This window comes from Xiphophorus hellerii, chromosome 4, assembly GCF_003331165.1.
Source record: "Xiphophorus hellerii strain 12219 chromosome 4, Xiphophorus_hellerii-4.1, whole genome shotgun sequence".
NCBI classification, from domain to species: Eukaryota; Metazoa; Chordata; class Actinopteri; order Cyprinodontiformes; family Poeciliidae; genus Xiphophorus; species Xiphophorus hellerii.
Genome location: NC_045675.1, coordinates 13564059 through 13590762, shown reverse-complemented (window position 1 = coordinate 13590762; position 26704 = coordinate 13564059). Strand labels below are relative to the sequence as shown.

Here is a 26704-nt window from a genome sequence, read left to right as displayed (position 1 = left end):
CAAGGTTAACTTAACCTGCTTTACAACTGAACCAGCTTCTTAGTAAACCCTCCAGGACAGAAAATACAAAGTTTTTGTAAGCCTTAAGTTTTCCCTTCAAGTAAGGTCAGTGCTGAAAATGAGAAAAATAAATAGTACAGAAAATGCGGCCAACATGAAGAAAAAGAGCTGTTACGATTACTCTACTTCACAAATCAGTGAATCAGTCAATCCTACAGTCAGTAGGTGGTGCACACAACTGGTCATTATGCAAAAGAAAAAAAGAATTGGGAGGGAAATGCAGCTTATTGGCATCTGTAAACCTGGTTTTGAACTTGCATGCCTTTCCTATATTCGTTAAATTTAGTCTAAATTGCTATCGCTATGGCTTCTGTCCCCCCTTGAACAGAGGAGTCTAGGTAGCCTGCTACAGTCAACATTAGGCCTAAGCTAAATACACCACGTGTGGAACTGAAACAATGCCAAACAAAGTTCATTTATGGTCAAGATTTCCCAATACAGTAGTGCCTAGTGACCAAGCTATAGTTACTGAAACAGGAGGATTATAACCATTTCATAAGACGTTACCTCGATGTGTTTCTTCAAGTTGAACGGGGAGTTTTTGTAAGATAGAATTTCCATGTGACTGCTACTGATTGCGAGACTTGCTTTGTGTTTAATGGGAGAAGCGAAACAGGTGTATCCTAATTAAAAGTAAAGAAATCAAGAAATGGTAAAAAATGTGGAATGAAGATAAGAAAGGAAGAAGATTATATGAAGTACAAAAGTCAGTTTGAATTTGAAGCATTAATGAACGAAACAGAAGAGAAGAAATAATAATTAGTAGATTAAGAGTAGGTCATACCTACTTAAATGACATGCTTTATAAAATAGGGAGGAAAAATAATGATAAATGTGAGAGATGTGGAGAGAAAGAAAATGTAGAACACATATTGATGAACTGTAAGTCAAATGAACTCGAAAGGGAAGAATTAAAGAGAATAGTTAGAAATATGGGGCATGAATGGAATCTTAAAGGTATATTAGGAAATGAAGGAAACATAACAGATATTCACAAATTAAGGAAAGCATTGTTTATTTATCTTAAGAATACAAAATTAAAAAGTAGAATTTAATAGATATGAAGTAATGCTACTACACACTCATGTACAGTAGGTGGCGGTATGCACCTTAAAGTTGCTTGTGATCCGCCATAATAGAAAAGAAGAAGAAGAAGAAGAAGTATCCTATTGGTGGTGATGAACAAGCCCAGGCAAGCAGGCTACGGACTTTGTTCGGTAGCCTGCTTGCTACTTGCTAATCAGTAGGTGGGGTCAAAACACTTGCGTTTCTCTCTCTCGCTTTTTTGTAACGAGTAACTAAACCACACATTGAAAATGTATCGGAGTAAAAGTACGCAATTAAGTTCGGAAATATAGTGAAGTAAAAGTGAAAGTCATCAAAAATTTTCATACTCCAGGAAAGTATGAAGTACTCCAAAATATACTTAAGTAAAGTAGTGAAGTATTTTTACTTCGTTACTATACAACACTGCAACAGACTTCACTAAAGATGTGGTTTGTGATAATTTTAACAAGAAAATTAGACTGACCTGCTGTAAAAGTAGTGGTTTAAATAGAAAAGCATTTTCCTAAACAGAATGTTCTCTTTGATTCTTGCAATAAGACTCCAAATTTAAACTTGAAAGCGCTATTATACAGACAGTATAAAATCTGACAATATAAAGTGTCTGCTCTCTCTGACACTGTATCATTATTGTGATCAAAGTCTCACTTATATGTAAATACTAGATAAGCTCTCTGACATAATCACGAGAGCCCATGCAAAACCTCTCAAAACTTTTCATGACAAGATGTTTGAAGGGTGCTTCTCAAACATACAGATAGTTTATGTCCATGAAATCTATTTAGACGGAGTTCAAGAACACCTTGGTGACAGCTGTGAAAGTTGTTACATACTCATCTCTTATAATCAGACATAAAAATGAACGTTTGCCAAGGAGACAATCACTTCAAACAGAACCAGTAAAACACAAGAAAACCTTCTCAGAATGGCTGACTGGTTTGCTTTGGACAAAGAGTCACTGGCACTCACCCAGAAGTTTACACACGCACAAACTCTCAAATACAACGCTCAGAATACACAGGCAAAATGAGAAACCGCAACACACCCAAAGATGGACCACAGTCAGTGAATTTCTTGCTTTTTGAGCTTGAGTTTGATATTTAGAGTCCATGATTCATGGATAAACGGTTACACAACAGCGTGTGTGTGTGCCTGTGTGTCTGTGGGTCTCTCTGAAAGGTCAAACTAAGCTTTCACGTCTCATCCAAACATGGAACATTTGCCTTATCATGCTTACGACAAAAAATGTGAGACTCGGTGAAAGACGGACTGATATAAAACTCCCTATTGCCACAGAAATATGAAAAGCATACAGAAGACATGTCAATAGATTACAAACGCAGATTTATATAAAACAACTTTTTAACTAAGGAAGACAGCATCTCTGAGCTGAGTCAACGTTCACCCATTTAAATACAGACAGCTATTCTAATTGATGTCTGTCTTACAGCTTCACCTGAAGTTTGGAGAAATGTTGGAGATGTATGTCAGTTCTTCATGTGAATGTTTGCACTCCTGAGTTCTCAAGACAATATGGAGTCACAACTGACTGAGACAAATGAATAAAACTGCTTTTCTGCGATTCAAATCTAAACAAAGCAATCATTTGGTTAGGCAGCGACAAAAAAGGCAATCTGAATACCAGGTGATTATAGAAGTATAAATAAATAATAATTAACTCTTGCTTGTATGATTTATTTTTAAAAAAGCATTCCTAAACTCTAAGAGGCTCTAACTTGTACATATGTTTTTTGAAGTACCACAAGCAATATATTGTGCTTCATTTAGCCAGTATTTCTCAATATATTCTCTTCTTGTAACTTCAAAATATGTTCCAGCAGTGTTTCTGTGTATGTACCCACACTGACAGATGTTCTTACCTTCATATACTGCTTTGAAGCCCTGCGCACTCACAGCAAAGTCTGTTGTAAACCACAGAGCCAGTATGGAACCACTGCTGACAATAGGAGAGGGCAGCATGAATCCTGACAATCTGCAAACAGAAAGCAGTGTAAACATAAATAATGCATTTTTGCAAATATGCAATACCACTGATTTCACAAAGACAACAAGTAAGCCACATAAAAATTGAAAATCTGAGGAATTATTTAATTCCTCCGATTTCATCTGAGGAACATCTCACAGGAACATCTTCCTGTGAGATGTTGGTTGTTACAAAGTTTATATAAAGACCATTTTCATTGCAGGAACCTTTTCAGGAGCCATTACAGTTTTCTGGGGCAATTTTTGTCATTTCCACTGTTGGAGGCAGGACCAAATGAGACATCTAAGGTGGAACTTTACCCCACAGCACAGCTTGGAAGGTGGTACCTATTGAAAGGACCATGAAGTGTAGGTAGTGATTTCTCATAAGAGTTTGCCATTTTGTGCATTTTATATCATTTTAACTAAAAAACGTCTTTGTGTGACATAAAAACACCAAGTAATGTCACATGCATGGATGTGACATTACTTATTATGCATATGAATTTAATTTATGACATAGCCGTCACATATAAATCTTTTCATTTAAACTTTGTCTAAATAAAAAACATTTTATTTTAAATGGTCACAGGCGTAAATTAGCATGAAAAAAGTGGTAAAATAAAATCTCAGATGTTTTTGCGGGACTTGTTATCTGACGCAGAGATGTTCTAAAATTCAGCAGATACAGCGAAAGAAAGAAAAAAACTGTGAAATACATTGAAAAAAAATCTCAAAATATCATTTTGTTGCTCAAATAAATGAACTGGTACTTCTCTCGTTCTCAAAAAGCAGCTTCTACTTTTCTCTCAGTGGTACATTTGCATTTTGTTTGTGTCATCCATGAGCGAGAGGTTTCTTTTTTGATCAAGCAGCAGGTAAGTAAATAAAACAGAGTGCTCCTGCATAATTCACAAACTCACATATAAAAATTGGGTTTTTAGCTCTTTAGCTCTCAAATGGTTTTGTCAAAAGAGACCATTTATGAAAAAACGTTTGTATAGAAGATCCAAGAATGGACATTATTCATGTTCAACAGAAGGTGAACATGAATAATGTTCACCTTTAGATACAGCAGGTATAAAAAGTCCACAAAATGTCAGATTTTGTTAATGTAAGAAACAACAAAATAGAAATTATTTCAAATTACTTTAAACAACTCAAGTGAAAAACAAAATGAAATGAAAAAAAAAACATAAAAAACTAAACTAATGTGGTTACAGAAGTGTGCAGTCTCCCTTATAACTTCATAACTGTGTTCTGAATTTAAAAAAAATCAATTTTATAAATTGGAGTCAGTACATATCTGTCATTGTTTAAAGAGCATTTGATAAACCTACATAAAGTTCAGGTGTTTTAACAGGCTTTTCCAAACATCTCCTTAGTCAGATTTCACAGCAGAAGCCATGATCCACAAAGAGATTTGAAAGCCACAAAGGAAGAAGAGTATAAAACAAATTTTAAGGCATTCAATATATCACAGTGGACACAATCATCATTAAACTTTTTTCTTTAGCTAGATCTGACTAGAACTTGTCACTTGTAGATAAACATAAAGGCCTTAAAGTAACCTTTTTTGTTATATTTTTTATTTTTCTTTTCCCCAGTAAGACTTTATTTGCCTTCAGAATTTTTACAGACTAAAATCAACAGAGAAGTATTTAACTTTGACACAAAGGTAGATCATAACTATGGCCTGGGCTCCCTTTAGAAGACAAAAGCTCCCTAAATAAATTTTTTGAGAGATCTGTAAACGACAGAGAATATGATATTCCTGGATTTTGCTTCTCTCGCACTGTTCTCACCTCCATTTGAACTCCCCAGGCCTCACAAAGCACAGCACAGTTATTTCATCATTCTCTCACTTCCTTTTTCATTTCATTTCACCATTGTATTATATTAGAAATCTTCTGGTTTAAAACCATTAACATAATGCAGTCATACTCTTAAGTGGTGACAGTTTGCTTCTGTTGCTAGCATTTAGACTATGCAGTTCATTTTTTTACAGTAATTATTTGAAATGATGGTGCATTTTCTGACATTTTTGTATAATAACCACTGCACAGGCTTAATAACAAACATGAATATATGACAAAAGGATGTGCTATTTAGAACATCTTAACTTTTACAAATTGAGCATGAAAAGAATCAAATGCTTATAATCATTCAAATAAATGGTCCAGTAAAGGGGGTTTGAGCTCTTTTGACACAATAGAAACACCAACAGAACATGCTGAGATAATTGCAGTCATTACCTTTTAAACAAAACACTAAACAAAACAAAAATGGCAACCAAAGACAATGCTTTTCATTCACTGAATATGGGTTTTATCAATCAGAACTTTTATAATGACTTCCAAGCGGATGAAAAAAGCTGTCCACATCTGTCCATAATCATTTGAGAAAAACAGTTTTTTCTTTTGTCAAATGGCAAGTTTTAAGAAAAATTTTCTTGTGCTGAAACCCAACCCACTTGAACAATGCCCTTGCCAATTTAAAAATCAGTCACTGGAAAAGAAATGGGACAGGAAGAGGAAAACAACATATTTCATCAGGAGGATTTTAAATCCAAAAATGGGAGCGAAACAGAATAATCCAGAATCTCACGACAAAAGAAATATTTAAATGCAGATCATGCATATTAAAAGCTCAAAAATGCTAATATGAATGTGACAATAGACATGAAAACTTTTGATGCCTCTGTGACCTAGACCACCCAAAAGCTTCTATCCCTGCCATAGAAATACTTAACACACCACAGTTAGGACAGACAGAGAGACTAGATACTGATCAAGTGATCATTTAGCAGGGCTGCAAGTATTAGATATTTTGAAATATTTAGAGGTGTAAATAAATTTGGAGGAAGTGGAGGGAAGATTGTGCTCAGTTAGAAGCAGAGAACAGCTACCAGGTGAAAAGGGTGATCTTAAGTTTGCCAAACTGAATGAATTGCTCTGAAATTTTCACAAAAGTAGCAAATAATTTGTAAAAAGGTATGTTGCTCAAAAATAATATCCGCACATTTTTTCAGCTATGAAATACAAAGCCATATTTCAAAGTTTGAAAAATCTCAATGCTGTAAATTAAACATGAAATATGTGATAACTAATTAACAAATTCAACCATTAATACTTGATGGAATAGGACCAGAATAGGAGTTTTTCAGGATCAAAAGGACAGATGTGCTGACACAATATTACTGTTGTCCTCATCCAATCCCATGCACCTCATCATGGCTCTTTTTAAACAGACAATATCAAGAGTCCTATAGGAAACTGTGTCTGATGCTGCCTATGATTACGTAAGCTGCACCCCAGTAGGACATTTTTTCCTATTTTGCTAGGTCAACTACTAACAATAACGGCCTATTTTCTTATGAACGACTTGCAAAACTGCATGATTGAGGACATTACTCTATCACATTATTTTGCTGATTAAATCTGGATTTTTCCACTTGACACAGCTGAAGCACGAATTGTAAAATATTAACAAATAATTCATTCAGACTGAAGCAGGAGAGCAACTGATATTGGAAACTCTGTTCCCAAACGATTAGCCGGAGCCTCAATGAAAAATGTTGCGAGTCAGGAAGGTGCTGATTTGTTTAATACTGCGCTCATCAGTCAAACCCTTTGTAACCAACACCAAGTTACAGCAGAGGACAAGGTTTAAAGTGAAAAATAAAGGGGAAAAGCAGTAAGCCATCAAAAGCACTGAGTCGCAAAGGGGACGGTTAAAAAAAACAGACATTGGTAGCAAAAATGAATAGCTTTAATTCTCTGGCCTCAGAGCAAGGACACAAAGGACGGACAAGAACAGATGAAAGGAGCATACAAAAAGCAACAAACTGAATGGGAGATAGAAGTTGGAGAAGGAACAGAGGAAATAAAGGAAATGCAAAGGAGAAAAGAACAGACAGCCCTTCCTGCTTATTTTGGTTGTTTTGTGTTTTTGTAACCCTGCATTAAGCTTCCTATGGCCAGGTTAATCAAATGTTGTGCAATGTTCAAAAAATATTCTATGTCCATTTTGTCATTTGCAGACCAACTAAAATATCAGTGGAACTCCTACATATGACACAAGAAAACTAATAACATTAATAACATTTGAAAATAGAAAATTAATAACATTTGCAGGGAGACCGATTTTTTGCTGAAATACATGCAGTCGCTATATCAGCTAAGTTTACACTAAATTGCATAATATTTAATGAATACTTCACCTATATGATCCCCCTGTCCCTGCATGTATTTTCTCCAGGAATTAAACTTCTTTTCTATAGTGGAAAATTGTCATGTTCCTTAATCACTTATTCTAAATAGACCTTTGATATGAGTGTATATTACCAGATGTTTTTATTTTTGTTTGTTCGTCTTGGCTGAGCAATCTAGCACTGACTGCTGGGATTGGTCCCAGATTCTCTGCATCCTTGAATATATTTAGTACAATTGTTGCCCAACAGTATTGGCTGACAGAATTTGTTTTTCCAGGAAAAGATTTTGACTAATTTATTAAAATGTAGATAAAATAGGCAATATTAGGTACAGTAAAAAAGGTTGTTTTTTTTATTAATATTTTATATAATATAAAAAATATAAAATATAATTTTTACAGTCTTTTCTTTAAAGATTAGACTACTTTCTTTACTTTATTAAAATCATGCATGTTTAGTTTATTAGCAAGAAGATAATAAAACAAAATTAATGTTTTATTAGATTTGCTCTTTTTATTTGAAAAACTAAAATTATTTTTTACATCCCAGGAGTGCTTTCATATTGATGACTTTGGTCTTTATGGCAAAATGTTTGGACTCCACCGGGTTTTTGTGACCTGCAACATCGCTGAAATCCATAGCATCCAGAACTCACTAATATTTCCCATATGGGATGATATCATATTTCTACATACAAGATATGAACAAAGTGAAATTGTAAGAAGCATGCCCTGCTATATGACCCTGTATTAATAATTTTATAGGAACATGAACTTGGGATGGCATAGTGCTTTGGGCTAAGGTTGACTTCTATAACTTGTGAAAAATTAAAGCAATGGGTTGACTACAACACTACTATTGATCAGAGAGGCTACATTATAGAGCCACCATGGCCAATAACCACTGAGGTAAAAATGTTTGTGAAGAGTTTTTAGCAAGCCCTGCTGCTGACTGGGATAAAAATTCTGCTTTAACAGGTTTAATAATAAATTGTTTATTGATTGGTAATACATGTAATGCTGCAGGGTGTTACAACAATTTAAGCTAGATACATATAAAATACATTGTAAATCAAGATAAGCACATAGAAGGAAATTTATTTTTTAAAATTGCAAGTATTCTCACTTTTCTCAGTCAATGTGAGATTAATTAGCATAAAATTGAGACTTCTTGGTTGTGTGTGCTCTTAAACAACCACTTAAGACTTTTAGTTCATCAGCCAGGTAATGAGCAGCAGTTGTCTTGTCACCAAATTAAATGACAAAATTTCCAATCAATATTTGCTCTGTTTCACTTTCCTTCTCTTTTCATCAAGCTTTGCTTCCTAAGCTGCTAAATAAAGATCCCACAGCTGTTTGGGGTTTACCTAACAACAAAAATAATAAGTAAAGAAGGTTTAACTGTTCATCCAGTCAGTTTCATTTCTAGTCAGTCAACCAGCTTATGTAATCAGACAGCCGCTCAGTGATTTTAGGCAGCTGGCCTCCATAGTCAACCAACAGGCCAGCTTGCCTGTATGCCATTCTGCTGCTTTGTCCATCTGTCTGACTGCCCATCTGTATCTGTTTCAGTCACTCTCTCACTCGAGCTGCCAGTCTATCTGTCAGAATGTCCCATATTTATATCCTCCTCTAAAGCAAAGGTTACTGTTTTGACTAGACTGCAGCGCTTTTGTGATAGGGCATGTCAATATAGATAAAAGCAACATGTCCAAGTATGCTGTTTTATGGGGCATTCCATTTTCCTTCAACATTGTACAGAGAATGATAAAACACAAGCCCAACTGTGTTGCAGAGGTAAATTGGGAAACCAGAATAATTTTCAAACTCTTGACTTAAGTAACCAGACTAATTGTTACTGTAATACAAACCAATAATTATGTATTTTTGAGCATTTTAAGCATTTAAGGAACATGTTCACAGGTAGGGGTTGAGCAGTTCAATAATATACCACTGATTTAATGATACACAAGCTGTTAGATGTGCAAATAAACATATTATTTTATCCAGACTTCCCCAGGGCAGCTATGGCTACAATCCAGTAGCTCGCCATCATCTGCATGTGAATGTGTGGGTGAATAGAAATAACTGATTTTCTGATTTGAATGTCTACGTAAGTCTGATGTCATTTCATTTCAATATACACAGTACATTATAAAGGTAATTGCAATTCTGTATTTTAAACTTGAGTTTGCTTGGCTACAGCTGATTTGAAATTTTTAAGAATTTATGTTTTCAAGTTCAATTCTAATGTATCATTAGCCCTAAAATAATGTAGTTGCCCTCTTCCAGGTGAAATGAATCCCCCCCGCCCCCATCACCTGTGAATGCAACCTCTGGGTAATTTGCTAGTCAATATAATAAAATAAACTATATTTCCTAGGTCATACTCCCTGTAAGATAAATATATATGAAGTTATAAACTAGAAAGTCACATCTATTGGCTACTGCATTACGCCAAACAATTATTTGTTAAAACAAATAGTAACTCAGCATGTAATACAGGAGGAAATCAATGCATTTAGGCATCTAGATGCATGAAGATGACTTGCTAAAGTTCAACTCAGGCATCAGAGAAGGGAAGAACTGAGGTTTTAGTAAATGTCAATGTAACATGTTGGTTACTGCCATATAAGATAGTCTTAAGTATTTATCTTCTGGTTTCTAAGTTCAACTTTGCAAAGATGATTTGAACAGGACAGAATATTCAATGAGCTGCACTAGTGTGGAAGCCTCTCTGTCATCAGAGGTGGAGGGAAATTATGCGGCGTACAACCTTTGAATGCTGAGCACATTGAGTTTTGAAGTAAACAGGCTACAGCAACAGAAAGTCATCTCTCAAGAAAACTCCTGCCAGTTACTAAAAACAGTAAACTGAGGCAGTGACCATGTTTACCAATCTTCTCATGGTTAGATAACTAGTTTCAGGAAGTTTATGTACATCCCAAAAGATTAAATCATCTCAAACTAATAGTCTCCAGATCTCAACCAACAGTACACATTTGAGAAATAGTTAAACAGGATAACATCTTAATTAATCGCCACACAGTAAATCTGCATCAACTTTTTGATGGCATCATGTTGATATGGGAAAAATCTCTAAGGAGTATAAATCTGCTCTGAAGGAAAAAAGAGGTCAATTCATTAACAAGGTGCACCTTATTAACGATCAGTGTATGTTTAGGATTAGATAAAAACACTGTAGATTTTAAAGTACCATATCTACAGTTTATTGCAACACATTCCGACTGAAATCCACATTTGCTAAATGGACAGTGGTAAACATCACAGGTCCAGGTCACAAAGTTGATGATTTATGAAAATCCACAATTCAGCAATCACCTAAAAGGGCTATTGGAATATAAAGATCTGAGAGGCTATTGATGGCGAACATTCATCATTTAATTGCCCATCCCCTGAGAATAAGTTGACACCTCCATGGAAACTTCCCTCTACTAGTCTAATCTATGACCACTGTCTGCTTCAGCCTTTTTTTTCCCCAAACCTCCTTCAAGATATGCAAACCATCTCATTACATTTAAATATCTGCCTGTTTGGATGATGATGGATTCTAAAACAATAATGTAGAGTGAAGTGTAACATTTACCAACTCATTTTGTATCTTTTAAAGCTTGTGTAATGAATTTATGATGTGACAGTGTCTCAACTGTAGAAAGAAATAGTTAAAAATTGATAGGCACTTTCATTCTAATGACTCAACACAAAGATAATTTGTTATCTCAGTGGAAATAGGTTGATTGCTAAGAAAAATATAGAAAAACAACCCACTTCCAAGAGTAACAAACATTGTTTTCAGTTTCCACACTGGCCTTCTATCATTGAGCTGACAGGCTGCGAACATTGATTTATAATTGAAAACAACAGCTGAGCTTAGGAATGCTCTTTCTGCAAGCACAAACTGTAGTACGGTATGCTGATTGAGGCAAACGTGTCAATAAAGTAAAGCGCAGCTATTCACTTACATCTTTTTAGATTCACATTTATCACACAGAAGTCTTTTTTCTACCACAGTCTGCATCTAAAAGTAATTTAGACTATAAACACAGACCTACTGACAGCGATTTATTTTGGGCTTTTTAATATTCACTCATATTTTCAGACCAAAGCCATAACCTTCACCATCCACTTGCAGTCCAATAGTATATTTGGCTCACAAGTTGCTCAATGAGCAGAACATTTTAACTTTCTGAGTAGATTCGCCATCTTTCTAGAGCCCTCTGCATTTCAGTCAACCAGCTCAACTGCAATAGATTATATCTGAACGATAAGAATACGCAGCATTGATGTTTGGCGTCTAGGCTCTGACCTCATCGCTCCCCACAAGGAACCACCAAGCGGGGTGTAAGTCTTTCAAATGCTATGTGACTCACATGAGGGAAGTCGAACAGTGATGGCTTAAATACATGCCATAATAAAAAGCTTTAAATGGATATATGTTTCGGTGAGTCGTCCATATGAGCGTAACTGGATGGGGATCGTCTGCCTGAACTACCTCAGAGGCTTCATTACAGTTCAAAATAATAGAGAAGAAAGTACATAAATGTATTGCTTATACAGTGAAACCATTTTGAGTACTCTTCATAGTTTTCGCTATAGTTGCACCTTGTACCTTGGAAAATATAGCTTGAATTGTATTTCATGAGAAGAGCTCCTTCTCAGTGTTAGTTTGACTTCCTGGCATCATGCCTTCCTTTCTTTTTGATTGCCTCTGGTGCTCTGTCTTCAATTAGTCTGCGAGCTTTATGTGTACTTTGTTCCTGTCTTCTGTAACTTTCATGAAAGTTATATTTTGTCTGTTTGTTGTGTGTCTGTTGTATGTTTGGCATGTCAGTTTTCTATCCTGAAGACAACAAGACATTAAAAATACTTCTGAAAAAGGAACCGAGAGCATGCATGGAGGGGCTACCTCTCTTGGTCTCTTTTGGTCTTTATTGTTTTGTGTTTAGTGTAAATTCATTATATATATAGATTCAAATGGAAAGAATATCCATATATACAGCTCTGGAAAGAACCCACTGCACTGAACCCCATTGAAAGCCTCATTGAAAATCACCAAATATTGATTTCTGAACTCCTCCTGAGTTAAAACATTAGTATTGTTGTTTCTAAATGTATATGAACTTGTTTTCTCTGCATTATTTGAGGTCTGAAAGCACTGCATCTTTTTCTCATTTTTTGGAAATAAATACTAAATGTTTGCTTGGAATTTCAGAGACGTTGTCAGTAGTTCATAGAATAAAAGAACAATGTTCACTTTACTCAAACATACACATATAAAATGTAAAATCAGAGAAACTGATGATTTTAAGTGGTCTCTTAATTTTACAGAATGTTGGAGATTTATAAAAGCGTTTACACTAGCTATAAATGTAAACGCTTCTGGGAGCTGTTCATGCTTCATCTCTGGATTTTGCTAATAAACCAATTAAATTATATACTAGTGTTCCTGAATGAGAGCTGTGGTTCTGATAAATATGTCATTGTTGAATTTTTATCTATTTTTTTAGTAGCTTTATGCTGTTTTATAACATTTGACCCTAGTGACAGTGTGATATGTATCCATATTAAAAGTTTATAATCATCACTATTAATTATCTTGTTAATTTGTCTTTTATAAAAATATAATTCTGAAACGTAACATAAAAAAAATTAATTGTGACAATTGGGAGTATTTCACATGTCTTTTTTTTGACAAATTCATGTTAAAAATTCTCTACATTTCCTCACATCTATTGTTAGAATACCTATAGTCTTTCTAATTCTCTTATTTGTTTACCCTGAGGATGTTTACATGCAATAAGCCTGACTGAGGCACAACCTTCAGAAAACGTAGACCTATTCCTACACAAGTCTGGCACGAGCGTAACATGCATCATGCAAAATCTGCGACCTTTACAGCTTTGAAATCCATACCCAGTCCTTTGATCAATTATAGCACAACGTGACAGTCCATTGGAAAATATGACCTGTTGTCTTCCCAGAAAAGCTGAGTTTTTTTTAAGAGGTGCCAGGAGTTAATATCTTGGGTTCCTAATATATCTACCAGCTCTGACATTTAGAAAAACAATCTGTCACACACACGCCAGAAGCAAGATCAATGTACACTCGCAAACAAGTATTACTATTGCCTGCCACAGTCTCAGAGAGCATTGGGCTTCTATTTGCCAGTGCTAGATACAAGCCGCACTTGTACAGTAGATGTATGCCTCTGGTTAAAGCTATTTGTTTCAACCCGTCATCCTGGGACATAATCCATTTTTTAAGAATTTGCAGTGGAACAGTAGTCTGTCAGTGACAAAACACAGCATGGAGTAAATGGAGAGACAAGAGGCACTTCATGTAGAGGAGAGCGAGACAACAAAAGAAGGTCTACAGAGGAAAAGGAAGGCAGATGGGTAAAGTACCCTTAAAATGCAGTAGAAAAAAAAACAATAAAAGTTTCTTAAGGTGGATGGTAGTTTCATGTGATGAAAGAAAAAAGGAAATCATAAAACAACAAGGCAAGAGTATATCCGGAGTCTGAGGATTTGTTTAACCTGTGGCATAAAGTGGAGATTGTGAAGAAGTCGCTGTGGTTTAAATCTTTGTTGGGTGGATTTTGAAAATTTTTTGAAAATGTTTTACTTAAACTTTTACTTCTCTTTAAAAATATTTGCAAAAAGAAAAGAATGATCGACATCCAGTTAAGAGCAAATTTATTCACGTCCCTGGCAGAATTAAATTACTTTTTTATTCAACAAAAAGGTTTTTTGGTAGGATATAAAGTAGGCATCTCTGAAATCAATAATGAAAACTCATGAAATGTGATTTTCTGGATATTCTTAGGTACCTTCTCTGACGGCTGACATGTACCCATCATGCAAATTTCAGACCTCCTCATTTTTTTTGTAAGTGGGGAAACTTTAAAAAAACAAAACTCATTTTCCACACTTCAAATCGAGCGTGTATGTATCACCAATTTGATGACTCCTGGGAGGATGAAGTCTAAATTTTACATCTCTGACTTAAGCGATATTGTTCAACTGAGCTTAAATACTATAAATAAAAGCACATGCTTGACTGTAAGGTACAAGCTGCTAACTTATACAAAAGAGTAAGAAACCACAAAACTCAGTCTAATAAAGAAATCAGCTGGTGGACCTATTCAATTTGTGTGTAACTATAAGTTTGAAAACAAAACAAAAAGCATATTAAATTTTCTAAGCTATACTTAGGGATAATTGGTATATTATCTTATTTGCAGCTCTCTGATCTTTCTCATTGTTAGTCTACCAACGGCAGGCTAATTTAGCCTTAAGCATTAGTTTTTCGTTTTTGCAAAAATGATTTTAGAGACCGACTGTATAACGCTGCTATGGTGTTTGATGCTTTGCATTTTCTCCAGAAAAAAAGAGCAATATGGGAACTGTTTTCACAAGACTTTCTCCTTATTCAAAAGAAGCATTGCAGTTGTATTGCCTCTGGGAGTCTTAAGTGACTTTTTAATGTACATATACACAAGCAAATACACAAATAGGATCGAGATGGGAAGTGCGAGGTGCACAATGTGACCCAAATCTTAGTCACACCACTGCTGCATTGCTGTAAGGAATTAAGTGCCTTGCTGAGGTGTACTGCGGCAGAGGGCAGCATTTGACATGAGCCATAAATGTGTAAGAACCCCACTGATTTTCTACTACCCTTAAGGAACACCTTTATGTGCAATTCTCATATGTTTAAAGCAGGAACTCCACAGAAGCTTGACAATGCTTTCTCATGCAGTTGACCAGACGGGCATGTTTGTATTTTTCATTTGGAATCTGGTCAGATGCTGGTATTATTATACACTACAACAAAAGTAAGATAGACCAATTCTACTAACAGAATAACTTTAAAAAAAACCCATTCATGCATTTTAAAGTTCAAACATTTAGTTTGAAATAAAATACCACGGCTTATTGGTTGTAACAGTTTATATATGTAGGAAACAGTCAAAGTAAGTCTCATAGAAAACTTTCACAAAGAAAAAGTGAGAAAAGTAGTTTAAAGTGTAGCATACACCACACTGTAATATATAATTTAATTAAGGTTATCAAAAATTACAATTTTTACATTGATCTGCTATCCTTTTAAAAAGCAACAAAATCCAATCAGAAGAAAGCGCTTTTTGCTTTGAACTTTCTTGTTATAAAATGTAAAAGTTCAACCCTTGAGTGTTTCCACAGGGTTTCAGTGGTTTGCAGTGCCTTTAATATCAGCGAGAATGATTAAATGTGAGCCAATCTCATAATACATAACTGCAGTTACAGTCCAAATTACACTGTGATTAACTACTGACTCAACACACTTTTCAGCTGACTTGCAAGTAATATAATCACATATTAAAGTGTTAATTATTTTACCATATCTGGGAGAAGTCACAATAATTTTAGGTTACAATAGGTCCAGATAAGTACAATAAAAAATCCCAGAGGGACCAATTTGTTGAGACTGTTGTAAGGAGCAGGAGTAAAAAGTAGGCAGGTGGCGCACAGCCACATTTTATTGGGTTGTATGACCATTGTTTTTCTAATTGTAGCATGAATCATTGCTTGAATCCAATATGCTCTCAGAAATTGGCATTTTATTGAATGTGAAGATGAGGTGAAAACAATTGGAAAATGCATGTAGGTTCAATGTGATTAAGGTAGAGATTGATTCCAAGATATGTAGCTGTTGGAGTTTATCCAGTCAGAGAGCATAACACATTTTTATATCCATGCATTTTGACAATAATCAAAACATGGGACGTTTTTCTAACTTAAAATCAAAATTCCACCAAACATTTCACATTCAGGTATCAGGGTCAAAAGCAGTAATACTGATGCTAGCACATCAGGTATAATGGGTGCATTTATAACAGCTCAGTCTGCCTAGCAGCAGCATCGTCAGGGGTTTTTGGGTTTGTAGACTTCTGGCTGTTAGCCAAGTCCTTGGGTCCTTCAGACTAAAGCATTTTATCTTTCTGCCTCTATCCCATACTAACAAGTTCCTGCATTCTTGTTTTTCTCCGTTTAAAAAATTACACAGGCATAACACATACAGCTGCTCTGTACATCCATCTGTTTATCACCATCATCAGATTTAAGCATACTTAAAAGGTACACCAAAGTAAGTACAATTTGCTATGGAATAACACTTGTCATTTTTCAACTATTTTTAATCAACACTTTAAAAAAAAGTAATTGTCTTGGAATTTGGCATATGTTTAATTATCTTACAAATATATATGTATGTACTGGTGGATGCCTTTATGTCACAAGCAGATGTCAGCGACACAGTTGGAAAACGAAGTTGAAATTTGGCTCTGACGTTTAAATGGGCTCTTTTGCATTAGTAATGTAGGGCACTTGGAGCAAGCACAAAACAGCTAATAGGTGTGAATGTGAGTGAAGGATCAGTGCCAAACATGGTAGCACTTGGAAAATTTGTTTACCTAAGGAATAACAAACAAAAGGGAGAAAAAACAAGCATATAAATTGTGCATCGGTGATCAAGAATTACTGTTGATTGGGTAGCTGTTAACAGCTGGGGATGAATATATATCAATCCATCAGCCACAGTCACATTGTCCTGCAGAGGCCTATGGTAGACTGGAACATTTTCCAATTGACAATGTGCCAGAGACACAGCAATCTCTGGGTTTTCTATCACAGATATGACTCAGGGAGCCCATGAATGGTAATGTTCAGAACAGTAAAATTCATCTTTTAAAACAAAGTGGGTATGCCTTTGGACAGAAACATATGGAGAAAACCAATGCATCTACAAAGACAATATTCTAAATAACTATATGGCCACACTGTGATACACTGCACCTCTTCTGTATGCATTATCAGTCTGTGATTACAAATATTGACTCGTTATAGCTAACTTAAACTAACTTTAAACTAGTTAGTTTAAAGATTGGATCCAAATGGAGGCATATTACAGGTATGTTGTAAAGGTTCAGAGTAACTCATAATGAGCAAACTCCTTACAAGCAAAACAAAAGGTACAGCGTGGTGGCGATTTAGGCAGTAAAGCTTTGTTTGTTTCCGGTTTTAAATTGTTTACATAAATTTCTTTCTTCTAACATGCAAATAACTGTGTTTTAGTAATCTGTCTTCAGCATGATTGTCAATTGAGCCTGAGCTAAACTTACCCTAACAAGAATAAATGCACTAGATGCAGATTGACTTGTTGTTTTGGTCCAGATTTAGAGCAAATGTGACTTTGAAAAGTTTATAAGAAACTTTTAAAGAAAGCTGCAGAGGCTGTGTAAAAAAAACAGAAGGCTTTATTTGTCTTTAGTAGTTGAAACTCGGGTCAGGGGGTCAAAACAAATTCGAGTTTGTTTATGTGTTTTTATGTTTATGAATAATGTGCGGCATTACCACTTAGTGTGCTGACCTCAGAGACAGAAGAAGGGAGTTTCACAGTCTTGAATAAAACTCTGTCTCCTTTAGATTTGGGTTTTGTGAGCTCAGTGCAATGTTTATGATTGTCCTTGAGAAGTTAAATAATTATTAGCTTAGTTACTTAAGAGAGGGACACATCTGCTGCCATGTCAGCCTTTCTACGCTGTAGGCATACCAAGCTGAGTGGATCTTCATCAGTGCAGAGAAACCACCTACATAGTTTAAGTCATGAGATTACATCATTGGATCATGGCTACCACAATTTGGAAACCAACTGCAAACTCTGAGTTTCATCCAACACCAAAATGTTTTCCACCATGTACAAGAAACAAACAAATCATAAATGCTTAAATGATGGCTCCTCATGTACCGAATGCTGTATGTCTTTGTATGCTTTAGAACTGTAAGGTTACTCTCAACAGTCAACAGCCAGACAGCTAAACACACAACGTAAACATCCATGTTCCTTGCCTACCTCTATTCATTTACTTCTTTGTTCTCCTGAATGAGTTTTTTTTTCTACTACATCCATACTAGGACTCATTCTATCCTTCTTATGTTGTACCGTTGAGTATATAAGGTGTATAAGCGACCATCCATCAAAGAGCGTACAGGTGACCAACTGCTACGCACACACACTGCTGTTGTGCTTGAGATATATTGCTATATCCATCACTCACACACATACACCCCGACTCCTTTTTATAAGGTGTTTCAATCTGGACTCCACTCGCACACTATTAAATCAATTTCACATTCTTAATCTCACACAGACTGTTCATAACTACCCTTCAGAGTCAAATTGAGAAAACACACACACAAAATCACATATAAAGTAAATGACACACATGGGGAAATGGCATCATAAATAAACTAGCCAAGTCAAACAGAAAAGACCCACTGAGGACACGGTTCATTGAATGTGTTAACAAGTCTATTGACATCAAATGCTAAACAGATAAAATATGTCACCCACACAAGCACACAAACTGTGGCAAATTAAATTAATTCTGAAGCTTTAATATATTAAACTGCACAAACATGCATCCCAAAAGGACTTCCTTAATGTGGAAAATACACACCATCGGCATGAAGTGAAAGTTTTTCACTCTTCCTATGAAATAGTAGGTTTGTGCGTCTGAATGCGTTTCTGTCATCTTTGTTTAAATGCCTTCACAGTTCATGTAAAGATATCTTTGTCCTTCACTGTTTGTGTATGTGTGTGTGTGCTTACATTGTCTTGGGGATGTGTGCCAGTTGTGCATGTGTTTTGTTTAGTGTGTGTGAATTGGTGTGTTGACCACATTGAAAAGCATATAATCCATCGCTATGGGCAATATCAGCAGTGAAACCCACTGTGCTAAAGTAGGCCAAGCCTCCCTTTAAAACCCCCACACGCACACGCACGCATGCAGGCTGATGCATGCACGGCTATCACAAACACCACTTCACCAATCCACTGTGGGGAAAAAAAGCATTATTTGACAAACCATCTAAACTGATTCTCTATGCTTCTGAGAGACAGTGTGAGGGAGAGAATAAGCGAAGGGGCCGATTAGAAAGAGGAAACAAGAATTAGGAGGACCCCCCTTCTCACCCTTTTCTCCATTACCTCCTCCACATCCTCTATTGCTCTCTCATTCTTATCTCTGTCAGGGTTGTTTAAAGGCCCATGACATGTGTCCTCTGCATGGCTGCGTGAGTGTGCAGTAACTGAAAGATTCCTGACAAGGTGTGAACATTAAAAGCTTCTACCGTCACATCCATACAGGGGCCTAAGGGAAGGACACCATCAGAGACTAAACTATGCACATGGGAGTTCCCTTTATTTACACAAGGTACAGAGATAAAAAAATGTATTATGCATTTAACCCAGGCAGAAACGCATAGATGGATCAAAAGGTCAACTGAAATCATTCACATGTTTCTAAAGAAGAAAAAGAAGTCCAGTATATTTGCCACCGTCCTGCTCTCGTAGTATGAGCAGCTATTATTGTGCCTTATTGAAAAAGAAAAAAAACAAAAAACAGCAAAAATACCTCCGGCTGTGTATAGTGTTAGACAAACACGTCATCCAGTTGGTGCAAGCAGTCAGCTGAGTGTGATGCCAGAATGAGGTGAACATCCCTTGAACTTTGCCGCAGTTAGAAAAATACACATTTGTCTGTTTTCAGCGACAGGAAAAAACCAAAACAACCCCAGATTAGAAGAGGAAGGAGGAGGAGACAATATTTCTGATTAGAGTTAACCTCATTTTCTTATTTCCTCAATTAGAGTAAATATGTAAAGAAGTGCAAATACGTAGCAAATTTAAAGGGAAAATCTGTTTGTGCTTCAGTTTTAGAGTTATATCTTCTGTACGTTCACACAACTAACATTTGTTTCTGTTTTTCTTGTTTTTTGTGTGATTGTGTCAATACATATAGCCTGCTTGACTATAAGTTCAAACTAAAAATCCCACTGACTTTGTTTCTCTTTTCTTTGTTCATCAACATTTCAGAGTGGAAATTCACTCAGATGCTTTTGCTGGTTTAAGTTCAGCAATAACATTTATTAGTAAAATACAGAAACATTTCTAAACCTAGGCATTTTCTACCCCCATTTTACAAATTCAAGCATTATGACACAAAATGTTAAAACAGACTCAGTGTTGAGTATTAATCTCATAAGTGCAGCTGACCACGAGCCACTTTTCCATGCCACTGCAACTCTGCTCACATATGCTGAGTGACCATAGATAAAAACAGAAATTAGTCACCTGGCATGGACACTTTGCTAGCTCTATCATCTATATGCATGGCAATTTGTCAGCTAATAATCGTTGCAATTCATCATAACCATCTGTGTGTGATGGGTTGTTTACAGGATGAGACTGACTTAACGACAACTTGAAACGCATTTGCTGTAGTCTACTGACTGTGTCATTGGTGATGATGAATTGTATCTTTGTGCGTGTTGTGAATAAAGTTTTTATAGAAGATATATAAACCAGATTGTAATTTTTATTATAGGATATGTTTACCAAGGATTTTTTTTATCCTTCTTGGTCAGGAACTGTAAGCAGACAGGCTGAGAAAATGAGCGGATGCAGGTTTTCCTATCTGATCATGGCATTCTGACAAAATATGCAATGTACTCACTTTACCCGTCACTGCTCATAACGTCGAGGCCGATCAATGCAAGTCAGCTGTTAGGTCTGCCTGTGAGTGTCCTGGTCGTTGCTACTCAGATCAAAGCTATCCTGATGAGAACTCAAGTGTCAGACTCAATTCCTGATCAAGGCATCTTTGATTGATCGATATCCGAGCCTCTGATTGCACTTCAGCTTCTTAACTTCAACCATTTAAATCCCCACACAGAGTTGTTCAATGAAAAGTGAATATTTTACACAGAGCACATATTTCCTTGCATGAACAAAGAAACTGCAACACACCAATATAACTGAATCAATACACATATTTTCTGGCCTTAAGCTGTTATGGATGCATGTGCAGCCAGGGGCAGATATACAGTATTAAATACTTTCAGTAAACTAACATTTTCATTGTTTAGACATCTTTGTAAGCTCAGTAGTAAAACAATTCAATGATAAAACTCAGTTTCATCATTTTCATTCAGGCTTTTGAAAAATAAATCCTCCAATTGTAAGCTTAGTGCTTTAATGTTTTTTAAGGTTTTCATTTTAACATACATGGTAGAAATACAGTAAATACAGCAGAATAGAGATCTTTCCTCACCCCCAACTCTCTCTGTCTCTATATATATATATATAACCAATTGGATATTATGGCAGTGTGTTATTTTTCACTCATCTCAATGACACTCATATTATATTGAGTCATTACACAGTAAACATTTTATTTCTTGTAGTTCTGATTATGTAGTTTAGAAAATATTAAATTATCCTGTTCTATATTCACTACACTGGCTTCCAGTTGATTTTAGAATTTGTTTTAAAGTTCTTGTGCTGACATACGGAGCATTACATGGCCAGGCTCCTGATTAACTTGTCAGCTTTTAATTAAATATTCTGCTGCTCGTGGTCTCCGTTCTCAAACTTTGAATCTCTTGGTTGTTTCACATACATGGTTAAAAACTAAAGGGGACCGGGCCTTTCAGTCAGTGGCCCCAAAGCTGTGGAACAGTTTACCCTTGCAGCTCCGTTTTGCTGACTCTGTGAAGGTTTTTAAAAAGCAACTAAAAACATTTTTATTTTCCCAGGATTTTATCTCTTGATTTTACTGTGTTTCTTATGTTGGTTTTAAGTTTTGTATGGTTTTAAGGTTGATTTCTAGTGTACAGCATATTGGGATTTTATGTCTGTGAAAAGAACCCGTATAAATAAACTTTACTTATTAAAAATTCCTCTTCTAGAACATTTGAATATTGTGAGAAAGTTAAATATTACAAACTCGCGGTGTCAACTAATTAACTCAAAGAAACCATGGAATGCCCTACAAATGGGCTACACATGTCGTGCTTTGTGTCAGGCCACTCCTGAAGCAAAAACAATGTCAGTTGTTTGTGGGCTAAAGAGAAAAGGAAGCTGACTGTTGTTCACTGGCCCAAAGTCTTCATTTCAGATTAAAGTAAAGTTTCATTCAGATGTCAAGGCCCACAAGGGTCTGGATGATAAGTGGAGAGGCACAGAATCCACGCTGCTTGAAGTGTTAAGTTCCCACAGTCAGTGACGACTGTGTCATGTCATATGCTGGTGTTGGTCCACTGGGTTTTCTAAAGAAAACAGTCCTCTACCAAGACATTTTAGAGCACTTAATGCTATCTCCTACTGACAAGCTTCATGAAGATGCAGATTTCATTTTCCATCAGGACTTGGCACCTCCCACCCCAGTAGGGTCACTGACTGACCCCTGGTGGGGTGAGTCAGGGTGAGTCAGTGACCAGAAAACTTGCCTGAACTGAACCGTATGGAAAACCTGTGGAGTATTTACAAGAGGAAGATGAGAGACACCAGACCCAATTAGCAGATGACCTGAAGAGAGCTATCACGATGACATGGGCTTCCATTACACTTCACCAAAGCCACAGGCAGATCTCCTCCATGCCATGTCACCACTGATACAGTAAATGCCAATTGGTAAATGGCCTGGACCCCAAAGCGCTTCACACATTCATACCTTCTTTTTGCATAAATTACACAGTAATTAATGTAAAGAGTCCAAGCCATGCATGGAGTGCACAGAAATGAAAATACTTTGCAAAGCTCTGACATTTCTTCTTTTTATCTTGTGCTATATTATAATTTTCGGAGACACTGAATTTGGCGCTTTTACTTTCTTTAAGCTGACCTGATCATTACCTTCATATTCAATTCCACTCGATTCTCATCTCCCTCCAGTGGTTCGTGATTTTCTGCACTGTTTTAGAATTGTAGTCTCCCATGGTGTTAGTTTGGCAATGGCAGCAGAGGAAGTGAACCAGGCCTTTCAGTCCGTGTTGTCTATGTTTCCAAACATTGAATTATCATTAACAGCCACCTTGTTTGGCTCTGCACTTTTCTCTTTGCAGTAGGGGATGTTTGTTAATGAGATTCCCGTTAAGCTTCGTAGTGTCAAACAGGCGCATTGTATACAGCACAACCAGACATTTGCGATTGGGTAAAATTTAAAACTTCAACAGAGTCCACGACTCCAGCAAGCAATTGTTTCCCAGTAGTCGAGGGTCCAGGCCCTTTGTACGAAGCAAAGCATAGAAAACGTGGCTGGTTTTTACCAGGCTACCTGTAAGCCATCGTGATGAAAATACCCAGATATGGCCTGAAATATTTCACTCTACGTGTGATGAAAATATACAACATGACTCTCACTTTCTGAAATTAATGGCAATATTGAAAGTTTGCACAATGTTATATTTTTTCAAGCTTCAAACACACAGTATATACTGATGAAGACAACATTGATGAATGTTACGTCCCGCTCCCCTCACCCTGGCTCGTTCTTATTATTTTTTTTTAATGCTGATTACGGGAGAGAAGGAGCCGCAACAAAGTGTGTAATAATTTACACAAAAAAGGAACAAAATAAAGAAAACAAAACTGGGCACCTGACGGAACACAGTGTGGCGAGGCTTACCTTAGATGTCCGATCAGTGGATCATATTTCTTGACCAGCTGGCATCCATTGGAAAAGGGCGATCCCTCGCGATCCCTCATTCATCCGCGGCTCCGTTTAATAGTTTTTTTTTCTTTATCTTAATATATATAGTTTTTTCTCTTTTCCTAAAAACCGCACCTCTGGTGATTTCGTCGGTGGTTGATCTTGGCAGGCGTGTAACTCCCCGGTGCTAAAATGCTTTAGCGTCCAGCCGGTTTTCCCAAAACAAATCCAAACAAACTTCATCCCGGCCAAAACTTCCGACGCTCGCCTCTGGGTGGATCCGTCCCGAGGTGAAGGTACTCTTTTTTTCGTCCAGAGCCTTCCCGCACCGTATTCGTAATTAAGTTTTCTTCGCCCAAAAACTCCGCTGCTGCGGCAGCTTCGTACACGCCACCATCACTCATTCATCTCAGGTGCGCCACCAGCCCAGCTAAAACACCTGGGCTGGGTGTTGCCCCGCCCCCACCAGTGAACCGTCAAAGGTGGCAACAATAAAAACAAAAATAAACAATCAGGAGGCGGAAGCAAAGTGTGAGCATGTAACATGAAGGAAAGCAATATGATCTTCTGAGATGCTCATGTCTTACTGTTACTATCCCTGACATCTCAGTCGGTTTCAGGGAATAAAATACATTTAACAAGTAACTAAGAATTGGAGACAAATAATTTTGTGGAAAGGTTCTACATTTTGGTTCAGTATTCATGACACACCTTTTAATCTTTAGAACTGCTAATGCCCAACAGTAATCTTTTAATTATTGTATTTACATCTGATGAGTGGCAGAGAAATCCATCCTTCTAATTATAACAATTGCAAAAGAATTGCATAAATTACAATTTATGACTGTGCAAGTCATTTTGTGCACAGAGCTTACAAAAGCTCAAATAATGTTTCAGCTTGTATCCTTACAGACCATGCAGGGAATTGACCCGTCCCTGCATGGCCTCTTTGCATGTTGAGTCTGCTGTGGTGCATTTGGAGTTAATAATTTATTGTATTGTCAATAAGAATCTAAAAGTTCAATGTGAATAAAGACAGTAGCAATAAAATAAAAAAGTTAAATTACTGGTGAAATAAAAGATTCCAATTTCTGCTGAGCTTCTTCTCTGGGGTATAAAACATGACTGACAGGAAAGAGATTCCCCTCCACCATTCCCTCGCTCATCCTTGTTTGATTGATTGCCACCCTTCTGTTGCAGCTGTAATCCTTCACTGAGCTTTCCAACCCAGACAGAAATGCTGGACAGGGAAGATTTTTGTGTCGTGAGAGGCTTAAAGTGGAGACTTGAAGCCTCAAGCTATTTGCATTTTTGAATTTAAAATAAACTTTGTAGCTATTTTTTCCAACCTCGTTTGTCTTTGCTTAAGTTTTATGTATTAGCTTTGACAGTCCAACTGTAATATAGGCTATTTACTGTGAGGACATTCAGGCTCCTATAAAATGTGAAGATGTGCAAAGCATGTTGACATCAACTGGGGAATGGTATTTCATATCAGTCAGCTGGATATTTTCTAGATTTTGCAATTTTGCAGAAATTAATAAAAATTCTTGTGTTAGTTATTCAATAAGCATAAATGTGTTAATATTAAGGGGTCATTTTTATTTAAGCACAAAACTTTTTAAAGGTAGCTATTTTAGCACAAGGCAAATATTTCATTCTTTATTGCGTGACAATGAAAAATGAACTAAATGTTGCTTCTACATATGCAAAGAAAAAAAAGAGCTGGAACCAATACGACAAAAGATTTAAGCTCAAAAAATGACTGTTTATCTGGCAGTGACAAAAGTTGCAATGAGAAATTAGCTCTGCTTGGAGCATAGCAACGATTCAACATTAGTCAGTGTTGGCATGATTCAGGCGCTCAGACCTTAAAATGACTCAGAAAGATCCTACGCACACAGTGTCTATCATCAACGTGTTAGATATCAGAGCTAAGGATCTGCCTCTCTACAAACATACCTACAGTGGCTCCCAAAGCATGATAAAATCTGTACCATCATAACTCATTTCCAAATGTTTCTCACCTTTAATTTGACATATGTTCCATACAACTAACCTGAATAAAAAAAATCTGTTGTGGAAAAAACATTAGAAAAATAAATAAATAAAATGCCACAATAATTGAGTTGCATAAGTGTGCACACCGTTAAACTTTTGCTAAAATTCATTTCAAATAAACTTTAACAATCAGTCATCTTGAGTTTCCATCTGCCATTGCTGCCCTGCAAAGATTTTCTTGACATCTACGTTCTTAGGCAAGTCATTTTGTGCACAGAGCTTACGAAAGCTCAAAGTAATCTAACTGGATTAATGCTCCATAATGTATCTAAACTCACATTAATGGATAAGATGCACCCAAAATTATTGAGTGCATATCAATGAACATACCTTTCAGAAGCCTGACATTTTTGTTTAAAATATACTTTTTTATTGATTTATTGTAATATTCTAATATTCAGTCATCAGTATCTGTAAGCCATAATTATTGAATTTACATGAAATAATTCACTCTGTGTAATTAATCTATATAATACATGAGTTTCACTTTCTATAAAATGAGTGAAAAAATAACCCTATTCATCTGTCTGTCTGTCTCTGATGAGTTCTTCACCTGTTTTGTCTCTTCAGTCAATCAGCATTTCTTTTCCCCCATAAGCTTCACTCCCTCCCATTTTTCCCTCTCAAGTTTGCTTCAGTTATTCAGTTGTGTCTCTTCCCTTCATCATTTTCTCTTTCAATTCTTGTAGGCCACAATATGTGCAGCACCACCCTACTATTTCTCATGTCATCTTCCAGTTCTCTGACATTCCTTCCTTTTTCTGAATG

At 36.3% G+C, this 26704-nt stretch overlaps 1 protein-coding gene across 4 annotated transcripts in view; it reads right to left on the bottom strand.

Moving 5' to 3' along the window:
• Positions 1-26704, bottom strand: part of LOC116718451 (CUB and sushi domain-containing protein 1) — a 431730-nt gene that overhangs the window by 265760 nt on the left and 139266 nt on the right. For all 4 annotated transcript variants that reach the window (XM_032560407.1, XM_032560409.1, XM_032560410.1 and 1 more), the window contains exon 3: positions 3006-3118. In XM_032560407.1, coding sequence (XP_032416298.1) covers positions 3006-3118 — 113 coding nt within the window. The remainder of the gene's footprint in view (positions 1-3005; positions 3119-26704) is intronic.